The sequence below is a fragment of the Zingiber officinale genome, chromosome 4A (assembly GCF_018446385.1).
Source record: "Zingiber officinale cultivar Zhangliang chromosome 4A, Zo_v1.1, whole genome shotgun sequence".
Classification (NCBI taxonomy): domain Eukaryota; kingdom Viridiplantae; phylum Streptophyta; class Magnoliopsida; order Zingiberales; family Zingiberaceae; genus Zingiber; species Zingiber officinale.
This window is the reverse complement of record NC_055992.1, coordinates 13,628,936-13,639,591: the sequence shown is the minus strand read 5'-3', so window position 1 is coordinate 13,639,591 and position 10,656 is coordinate 13,628,936. Positions and strand designations below refer to the sequence as shown.

At 36.6% G+C, this 10,656-nt stretch overlaps 2 protein-coding genes across 2 annotated transcripts; both read right to left on the bottom strand.

Moving 5' to 3' along the window:
- Positions 1-176: 176 nt before the first annotated feature.
- On the bottom strand, positions 177-4,289 carry LOC121969577 (pyruvate kinase, cytosolic isozyme). Its single transcript, XM_042519743.1, has 4 exons — positions 4,129-4,289; positions 3,598-3,855; positions 1,962-2,423; positions 177-1,245 (listed from the first exon to the last, which is right to left on the bottom strand). The coding sequence occupies exons 2-4, from the start codon at positions 3,853-3,855 to the stop codon at positions 433-435; spliced, it is 1,533 nt and encodes a 510-aa protein (XP_042375677.1). The 5' UTR covers positions 4,129-4,289; the 3' UTR covers positions 177-432.
- A 303-nt stretch (positions 4,290-4,592) lies between these two features.
- LOC121969578 lies at positions 4,593-5,918 on the bottom strand. Its single transcript, XM_042519745.1, has 2 exons — positions 4,960-5,918; positions 4,593-4,753 (listed from the first exon to the last, which is right to left on the bottom strand). Exon 1 carries the CDS (start codon positions 5,774-5,776, stop codon positions 5,009-5,011), a length of 768 nt encoding a protein of 255 aa, XP_042375679.1. The 5' UTR covers positions 5,777-5,918; the 3' UTR covers positions 4,593-4,753; positions 4,960-5,008.
- Positions 5,919-10,656: the final 4,738 nt, after the last annotated feature.

Sequence of the window (10,656 nt, the reverse complement as noted above, 5' to 3'; positions counted from 1 at the left end):
ATTTTATGCTCTAATTTTTTAAAATAAAAACAACTCACACAATCAAATAGGATTAATATGACAAAACGCATGGAGATTCAATCACGTTCAGTTTGATGAAGTTGAAGCGACCAATTCAATCCTCTAGTAGGATTAGTTTCTTTTCTTTGTTTCTGTATTTGTTTTTTCATTTTTGATTAAAGAGGATAATACTTGTATCGTCAAGTTTAAATTCAAAAGCCATACAAACAAGCAACAATCTAAGCATACTCAGCATCAGATGCCATGAAGCCACGTCAAAGCATGGTTTTCAGATACGCTATTACGAAGAACAACTTATCGAAATGGAGTCTCTCTGAAGAGTATCTCAGTATGTTATGAAAATCTTGCCTACAACCGGCAGGGTAGACTTCGGAAACAAAATGCAGAACCAGGGGCCGGTCAATTTGTCGATCATTTGACGATGCATATCTTTATGACGGAAGCAATGCCGATACGATGGAGTACGACTACAGCATCACCTGGTTCACAGAGCTTCCTCTCTACTGCTGATTTAAGTGCTGCCACAAGGATCACCTCTGTTGACTCAGAATCTGTAGCCTTGACAGAACCCTCGGCCAGTACCGGAATTAGCCCCCTGTAGATGAGGCTTTGCCTTGCAGGTGACTCGTCGCTGATAGTCCAATCCAATGAGTCTGTGGTCAGCACAGGAACCACAACGGAAAGGATTGGGACACTGGGTCGATATTTGGCAACCAACTTGGCTGTAGTCCCGCCGCGGGTCAAGACTATGACTAATTTGGCCTTGGCCTTGTTGGCTGTCCGAACTGCAGATGAGGCAAGGCTCTCCAAGGGGCTCATGGGCAGAGGAGTAGATCTTATCATCTCTTTAAAGATTGCTGTGTAGTCCAAGGACGACTCAGCTTCAATGCAGATCCGAGACATGATCTTCACTGCCAGCTCAGGATAGGCGCCAGCTGCGCTTTCTCCGCTCAGCATGACACAGTCTGTGCCGTCTAGAACGGCATTTGCCACATCGGTAGCCTCAGCACGTGTTGGGCGAGGGGTTTTGATCATTGACTCGAGCATTTGGGTAGCAGTTACTACAGGTTTGCCGACAAGGTTGCATTTGTAAATCATCATCTTTTGTGCGAGAAAAATCTTCTCGACAGGTATCTCCATTCCAAGATCACCTCGAGCGACCATGAAAGAATCTGTCTCCCTGAGGATTTCGTCAAAGTTTATGACGCCTTCTTGGTTCTCAACCTTTGTAGGGAAACAAGAAAACAAATAATTAGAAAGTCTGACGGTCTGTCAATGACAATTGTGTACGAAGAAAAACTATGCCATAAAGTTTTCACATTGAACTTAAAGTATCATTAGCATCAGTTTTAAGGACCCTCCGTTGCTCAAGGAGTTCAAAGCACAAGGAACCTAATGAACACAATATAAATATACACATCCAGACATATGTCATACTAGGCAACATCTATGATTTTAACTATAGCAAAAAACAACAATAACTCAGAAAACAATCCTTTAGTGCTAAATAATTACTGACACCACAGGAAATCACAAGACAAAAATTTCCACCAAACCAATCATGGTCATTGATGAAATTTAGTAGACAAATAATAAAAGACTTATGAATTGGGAATTGGTCATGTGAACATAATGGCACACCAATGCACTCCTCAAACATGAATCCTAATTTATTATATGGCTGAGTTCCTATATTGTCTATGGTAACATTTCGTAGAGATGTAATAAGATAGTTATTAACATGTTTATTGGTTTCTGTTCATAAATAATGCATCATATACCAACACAACAGCCAAAACATTCACCCGGTCTTCACATAAAATCAAATAGTAGGAAGGCACAACCATCATGAAATTGGTAATAGATGATCTGGACAAGTTTCCTGAGCACATCATTGTGCTTATGGAATTTAAATATGGTAGCTCTAAAGAAATACTGACCTTAGACATAAGCTTTATGCTCTTTGCATGTGGCCCGAGAAATTGCCGAACGGTGACAAGATCTGAACCTTTGCGCACAAATGACACAGCAATCATATCAATGTTGTTTGGCACACCCCATCCCATGATGTCTTCCTTATCTTTGTCTGTTAAGGTTGGGAGATCAACAACCACACCTGGAAGATTGACGTTTTTCCTCTCACCTAAAGTTGCAGTATTCTGACAGCAGCATTTCACAGTTCCAGCTTCTGGATCACATGATAGGACAGTCAAGGTTATGGTACCATCAGAGCACAAGATAATATTTCCGGGTTTTAGATCGACAGGAAGCTTTTTGTAACTCATAGATATCATGTTTTCATCGCCCTTGATGCTGTAATCAGTAGTGATGGTAATTTCCTGACCCTCCTTTAGTTTGATTGGTTTTCCATCCTTAAGGAAACCTGTGCGGATCTCAGGGCCCTATGATTACACAATAACATAAAAGGTGATTATAACATGGGGAAAAAAAACAATTCTGCAGAATAGAGTTAACAAAATCTTCCAAACAATGCTAAAAGAAACAGTAGTGGTCTGATAGTTTAGTCACTGACAGTGAGATAAAAGATGCAAGCAAAGCTCTCATAAAAGTGCCTAACATCAATGACCCATGAAAATCTAATTTATAAATGACGTCTCAGAAAGGATGTACTACTAATAATATCTCAATCATAGTGGCATATGTGGAGTAAACACTGAATAATCTGCTATCCTCTAATAATTATTGGTACTATATGCCAATAGATGCTAATTTGTATACGCTCAAAGGGTTATGTTTGCACATGAATGATTGACTATTTCACCTCATGCGGTGGCAACAAGTCTCAAACACTCCATGGAATCCATCAAACCAGTGTCGCCAGCAAATGAGGAAACTCATATCTGCAATACTATGCCAACCGGTGTTCCAGTGTTCCATACCAATAGGTACTTCAACGTGGCTTCCTTGCATCTGCTTTAGTCTCTGCCATGTTTCTCCCTTCAGTTGGTTAATAACCAACCTAAACTCGTCATAGCAATTCTAGAATACTACAGGCTTGACAGACTGGCTGGAGGTTTCTTTCCCAAGAAAACAGGAAGAGGACTTAGCTTTATTTGTAGTTTACGCAGTTACCATGAAAGTTCTCTATAAGATTTTCCTCCATGAAGGATTTATGCAATCTCTATAAGATTTATAGAAGCAAAGTCAAAAACAAAACCTACAGAGTAGGAAAATAAGATCCCAAAACAAGCATTCACACATCACATCAAAAATGAGCAGTTCGAACTTGAGAAAGAAGTTATACTAAAAAACACCCATGGCTCAAGGAAGCAGATACAAGTTTGAACTTTAATTTAGCAAAAGCTAGGCAACTTAACCTTAAGTTCTCATCCCTGTGAGAGACACAAATAGTTTGGAAAACCTGATTGTGGTTGTTATAGTGGAAAAACAAACAGCTAGCATATGCAACAACAACGATCTGATGCTAAAGATGAGTCTTCGTAGAAGCAACATCAATAGAGACAATTCCTTAAAATACTATAGTTCTGTTCTTCATACGAACTCAATAAATAAACAACAAACCAACACCAAAACATTGCCAAAGCAGATAGCGACCTTGGTATCCAGCATGACGGCAGAGAGGATCTGTGTGTTCTGCATGGCAATCTTGAGGTTGTCTAGGGTCTCCTGGTGGTACTCATGTGTCCCATGGGAGAAGTTGAACCTGGCTACGTTCATGCCCGCTCTCAGCAGCTTCTCCAACATCGGCACCGACCTCGACGATGGCCCCAGCGTGCACACTATCTTCGTCTTCGGTACGCGCCCATCGTTAGGCAACTCCTTCAAAAGCCCCTCGATGTCGATGTTCGCCATCTGTCCAGCCAGACACAATACAACAACCAACAGACCTAATGAAAGATCAAGACCACAATGTGCGAAAAGCAAACACGCGTTCGAAATCATCAAATTGGATCATTTTTCTAAAAACAAAAAGGCTCCAGACAACAAATGAAGGATCTTCGCCTTCAAGAGATCAAACGGATTAAGCTTCAGATCTTCCTGTTATCAAGGGTATTCTCACGCAAACTCCGACGCCATCCTACTGAAAACTAGAAGAAAACAGCAAGAAGAGATTCGAAATGTAACCTAACTTTCCGCCGCCTTCGCCGCTCTTTCAACTCCGAGTTCAACGAAGCGGAGGAATGCACACCAACCCGTAAATAGACTCTCCTCGTTGCTTTTTGGAAACGCACCCTTGAGAAACGACAAGTAGGACACAGTCTCTCCCACAAGTCGTTTCCCCACTGAACTCGCTTCCCGGCGGAGGAAAGAATCAATTTGGATTTTGAACGAGTTAATTTGGAAAGATAATTAATTTATTCCAAATTACACTTTTACTATTTATTTCTTTCCTAATGATATGTATAATAAGGGAATTTAACTGAAGAATTCAATTGACCGATAGTGGATTCATAATCAAAAGGTTAGAGCAAAAGCTCTAATATTCTGTGTCGATGAACCATCCATTTTTTTTGGAATAATCTTTTAAAGGATCCGAAGTATGCTAAATGCTAAATAAGTCTTGTGATTTACTACGAGACCATACAAACTAGACCTTAATAAATAAATATATGATATGATGTTCTTGTTGACAAACAGTGAACAAATAAATATACAAAGACTGTATCCACGTGAACTGTAAAGCACTATCAGAAGCGAGCCTTATCATCAACACCAAATCAAAAGGGAGGGCCAGCATTTGAAGAAGCACCTGTAAATGGAATGCCACCACAATGCATAAGTAAACAAACAGAAGCAGAAGCAGAAGCAGAAAGATAAACTATGAAAGAGGCAATCGATTTGAAATTTGAATGCTTAGAATTCAAATGAAAGCTAGCGGAGAGGAAAACAGTAGGCATGCAATTGATTGTGAAGGTTCAGCAGCGGAAGGAGGAAAGACGGGCAGTCTGTGATTACCTTAAAAAACGGATTTTTAGCATCAGAGATTAGTGCTCGCACTGTCGAATTACAGCCTGAGTCGGATCTGCTCGTAGTTTTTCTTGATGAAATCGTCGAATCGCTGGGTTAAATCGTCCTGACCTAGCGAAGAAGACGGCGGCGGCGGCGGCGGCGGCGAGGGAGATGCTAGAGATGATTTCTGCATTATCGCCTTCCAAGTCATCTCCATCGAGATGTTTTCTATTCCTGCCGTCGCCAGCGCCGCCGCCAACTCTTCGTCTTCCTCCTCCGTAATGCATTTCTCGAAATCTGGCTCCGCGGTTTTCTTCACCGCGAACGCCGACGAGGCGGTGGACCTTTCGACGGAATCCGTCGTCAGGCAAGAAATGTCGGACGAGGAGGTGGATTCCGCGGGGTCAGGAGACGAAATCGCCTCCGTCGATGGAGAGAGAGGGATCTCGTGGAAACAGATTACCGGAGATGGATTCCGGATGAGCTCGTAAGAATGGGAACAGTCGAAAGGTTTGATCTTTTTAGGATCGCCTCCGGGCTCCTCCGCGGACCATTGCTCGCGCTGCTGCTTCTGGTTGGAGAGCTTCCAGATGACGAGGATCATGAAATGGACAGCGATGAAGAGGCACGGTGGCTGGAGCAAGTAGCGGAGGGACGCCCAGAGGCCGGGGAGGGCGGAGTACAGGGCACCTGCGGTGGCAGGGACGGCGGCTCTGGCGGCGCCGCCGAAAGAGAGGATGCTGAGGAACCAAAATGAGATTTTGATAGCCCAAATCGTGGAATCATGTCCGTCTCTCTGCAATTTCCATCGTGGATTCGCCATCGCTCGCTATGTATGATTCAATCCAACGAAGAAGGAAAAAAAAAAGGAGAATGAAAGGTTTGCTGTAACACAAAGAGCAGAGTGAGCTCTTTAATGTGGAGAATGATGACCAGTAAGTTTAAAATAAAAATGAAAAAAAAAACATTATACAAAATCATATATGATACGGGATGTATGACCAGCTTTATTATTCGTCCAACGTTAAGGCTCGTAGTGTCATTCTAAATGGATTACAAGTTGTTCGTAATACGGCAAACCGGCCCTTAAGTTAGTCGGACATAGAAGGTTTAATATTTTACTTTTGAATTGAAAAGCTAGTATATCTAGTCATTCAATAAATGACTGAGTTTAAGAAATGTTCGATCCACCTCACAACCGATTGACTATAGGTCCGAGCCTTTAGACACACGCTCGGTCGACCCTATATTACTGGTCATTCCTATGGATTTTTACATGACAATGTACTTGTGTATCCGTTCAATAATAAAAATAGACAAGATTAGGTGGCCCCATAACTCAGGCTTGAGGCACTTACACACCAAACCAGAAAAAAAATTGATCCGACCTAAGACACTTAGTTTTATATTATTTCCCAAATAGATTTCAGCACGCATAGATTATCATATTATTTTTCTAATAGACTTCTAGCATGCCTAAGACATTATATTATTCTCCGAACGGATTACTAATATCATTTAGCACATAACCAAGCAACTTAATGTGAGAAGTGTTTGACTGACATAAAGACGACCGACCTTATAGCCCGATCGAAATATACTCAGCAGATAATATAACCAAAGAATCCCAACAACCTGTCAGGATAACAATCATATGTCAGGGAATATTCTTTTGGAACCTTCCTCGGGGACTATCATCTTTCTCATCAGCCGACCACTTATGACAGCATATGTCTTTAACTACCTCATCAATGACATAAACTATAAATAATAAAAGAGATATATATTATGGGTAAGGAAAAATTTCTCAGATAATTATTGCACAGGTCATATATTTTTCATTATCCAATAACTTTTAATATTCTTTGTGGTCTTATAATTATAGAGGTTATAAAAGATGGTATATAAAGATAACCTTTCTCTTCCATGTTTAAACCGGATGAATATAATTTATACAAAATCAATTACCTTATCGTCTTACCATTCATTTTCTTCATATTTTTATTTATATTTATATATATCTGTCCTTTTAAATTTATAGTTTATGGATGATGGTTGTAAAATTAGTGTCCCACCTAGCTTGCGACAAAGTTAGGCCAAGCCTGGCCCACGTGATTGGAAAAGGCTCTTGGTGGTTCTTATCATTGCAAATATTTGAATGTTAGATATTTCTACTATAAGTTTTTTACATTATCATTTTTTACGCTATAAAATAATTTAAAATTTATAATCTTGTTAAGTTGATCTTATTTTTTAAAACATTTATCTACAAAATATTATTTTAATATTTCAGAATATTTATTTTCCAACCGCAAGCACCACCTACCCAATTGTCGTTGGACACATGTTCGACGGACATGGACCTTTTCAAGGCCATGGATTTAAAAAATTTAGGATCTTTTTTTGATGTTTATTTCATAAAACGAATGTATTACACTCTAATTGTTAACTTTGTTCGGCTTGATAAAATTTTATTTATATATATATATATATATATATATATATATATATAAAAGATTAATTAAATAAATAAATTTAAATAATTTATTAAATTAAATAAATAAATTTGAATATATATGTATTTAATTTATTAATATTTATGAATCACGTTAATGAACAATATTTATGAATCGTGTTCATTAATAAAATTTTTATCAATATACTAAATAAATAAAATATATAATAAATAAATAAATTTAAATTATAAAACTCAATATCTAATCAAATAAGTAAAAGTTTCAGATAATCAAATAAACTTTAGTTGAGAGTTCAATAATATCTAAACGAATCAAATTCGAACAAAATTCAAGTTAAGTTTACATTGAGAGCTTGATAACATTTAAACAAATCAAGCTTAAGCTAAGTTTCAAACAAGCTCAAGCTCCTAAAAAATAAACTAAGCCAAGTTTAAATAATCATATTAAAAGCTTTGTTCATTTTAAGTTTGGTTCGATTTAACTCAATTATCTTATCAAATAAGTTTGAACACTCCAAAACTTTGCTCGACTCGTTTATAGTCTTCTGTATTACTCATTTCATTCGTTTAAATTGAACAGAAAGCAACTTTCTTTCCTTACATCTCTATTTTCTTTGTTGTGCTCTCAATCGTATAATCCATGGACACCCTAGAGCGGCTCATGAACATGGCCCCTCGCGCAACACAGGGAATAATTGGTTAATATGAGCCTATTGGAAATAATTCAGTCAAATATAATATGATTAGAGCTGATTCATTTCTTAGCTCATTCCTAAATTTATTGGGTGATAATATTTATCTCAGTCGGTCCAGTATTATCTTCTCTCGATTAGATACAGACAGATAAATTACGAAAAATATTTTTATCTTAATACAATGATCTTTTATATAAGAAAAATCAGACACCAATAAATCATTTTATATCCGTTAAAAATTAATCCCAACTCTACTAAAAAACCATCGACGTAATTACTAACTACATTAATCGGTAGGGGTTGCCCATGCCTAACCTAGAATGGTTCATTCATCCGTAGGGGTTGCCCATGCCTAACCTAGAATGGTTCATTCATAGACATATCGATAGGTTGAGTTGCTAGCAAACTAAACAATTGTTATTGATGGACGACTTAGGTAGACTCCACTTGAATCGCCAGCCTCTCGGGAATATTTAAACAATATCCGATTTTCTGAATAATCGCTGTTAACAGTTAAAAATAATAATTAATATTACACTCTGAAGAAAATAAAGAATACGATAATATTGAATTTAAGTTGATCAATTCTATAAAAAGTTTTCATCCCTCATCGGAATAAACTAAAAAGTACACATGATGGGCGGCCTAAAAATCCAATATTACATAGTTGATTGTCTGATTTGAAAAAAAATCTCTCTAAAAATAGTACACACTCATCATCATTTTAATCGATAAATTTATCTTTTAATCATCAGAAAATTAAGGTTCCTTAAGGTTGAGGAAAAAATTTTTTAGTCCTATAATATTATATTAAAAATGATTCTTTTACTTTATTCAGATTTCGGACCATCTATGAGTTTATTTTTTAAAAAAAATAAAATGTTAATTTTAAAAAATAAATTTTTATATAAAATTTAGTTTTTTAGATTTTTTAATATAAAATTAATAATTAAAATTTTATATTTAAAATTTGATAATAAATATTTTTTAATTGATAAAATTATTAAATCATTTAAGAATATTGTTGAATTTAAAATTTAGTTTTCTAAGTTTCTTTTAGCATTCTAATTTGAGAGATATTATAAAGGAAAGAGTTGATTAATTTTATAAGGCATATAATTAAATGGGCTGCCTAATTACAAAATGAAATATGAAGAAGAAAATAACAATAATTAATTAATTAATTAAGAAATGAATTGTATATACGGTAGAATAGAATTTTATATTAAATTATAGAATATAATTAATGAGGAAAATGTGAGGTAAAAATGGGAAGTAAAATAGGCAGCATCATTATAAATTTTATATAAAATTAGGAAATATAATTATATTGATCCCGTTGAAAGCGGGAGGCAGAATGCTAGGTAGGTGTTTATTAAGTTGTCTGGGCGAAGACATCGGGGGTTGATCGGAAGACTCTTGGCTTGTGTGCTAGGATCTTTGCACACAATTAGTAAGCCCACAAACATGTCAACGTTCAAAAAATAGGAAAGGGGTCTTTGACGAAAATCCTCTGACCTTTCTATCGAAGAGACCCTGTGTTTATATTTCACCTCTATGACCTTCCTAATCATGAGATGATAGAGAATGTCAGGTGTCAGAAGTTATTGCGCAGAGCTAGAAGGCGCATAGCTAGTATGAGGAATCTTTCGCTACTCGTGTGTACCCTTTTTGTAATTGACGTCATTAATGAGGCGAGCGAAAGAATATACGATCATAATGTGTCGACTGAGGGGAAGCATAATTACTCTCAAGGAAGGTTCCTTGTATCACCACAAATGAATATTCTCTGCCAAACAATTATTATTCTTTGACAAGTCATTAAGATGCTCTGACAATGTTGTCCCCTGAGCATATTTCGGCTGGGTATTGACCTGTCCAAGCGAATAATAAAATGAAACCTTGAGTTATAAAGTTGACTTGCACTTTGCATTGCTATGATATACATGTGCGGTAACATCAGAGATCTGAGTGGAATATCGTCCGATTCTTAGAGCCGCTCAAATATATGTTGGGAGTCTAGAAATAAGAGTGAAATAATGTCCATTGATACCACTTTAGGCCACCCATTGATAGTACTTTATATTTTAAAAATAAAATATATTAATAAATGGATAACTAAATCATAGAACACGAAGTAAGGGTGCTAATTAAATTCAGATAAGGTTCGAAGTAAATCTAATGGGTAGATGCAGAGATAAGGATTACTGGTTTAATTCGGGATTGATTTGGATTTGATCAAATTATGGCCTAACCAAATTTAAAATTTAAATGAATTTATTCAATTTTAAAATATTTTTTTTAGAAATTTCTCTTCTTTTTTTTTTTGTTTTTTTCCTTTTCTCCCTACACATGCGGTAACCCTCGTAGTGTCACATGCCCGTGTCATACCTTCGCTCATCCCTTTATTTTATTTTTCTCTTCCTCTCCTTCTCCATTTCCTTCTTCTCCTTTTTTTCTCCAACAATAGTAAATCTATAGTTTTTTCCTTTTCTTTTATCAAGTATAAGAGCTTTCTTTTATTCTCATTTC

Bases quoted from the DNA above. Each gene is read 5' to 3' on its own strand.
- LOC121969578 (XM_042519745.1), bottom strand. From the start codon at position 5,776: ATGGCGAATCCACGATGGAAATTGCAGAGAGACGGACATGATTCCACG.
- LOC121969577 (XM_042519743.1), bottom strand. From the start codon at position 3,855: ATGGCGAACATCGACATCGAGGGGCTTTTGAAGGAGTTGCCTAACGAT. The intron at 2,424-3,597 runs GTCGCTATCTGC...GTGTAATCATAG, and splicing joins CCGTCATGCTGGATACCAAG to GGCCCTGAGATCCGCACAGG. The intron at 1,246-1,961 runs GTCAGTATTTCT...TTCCCTACAAAG, and splicing joins GCATAAAGCTTATGTCTAAG to GTTGAGAACCAAGAAGGCGT.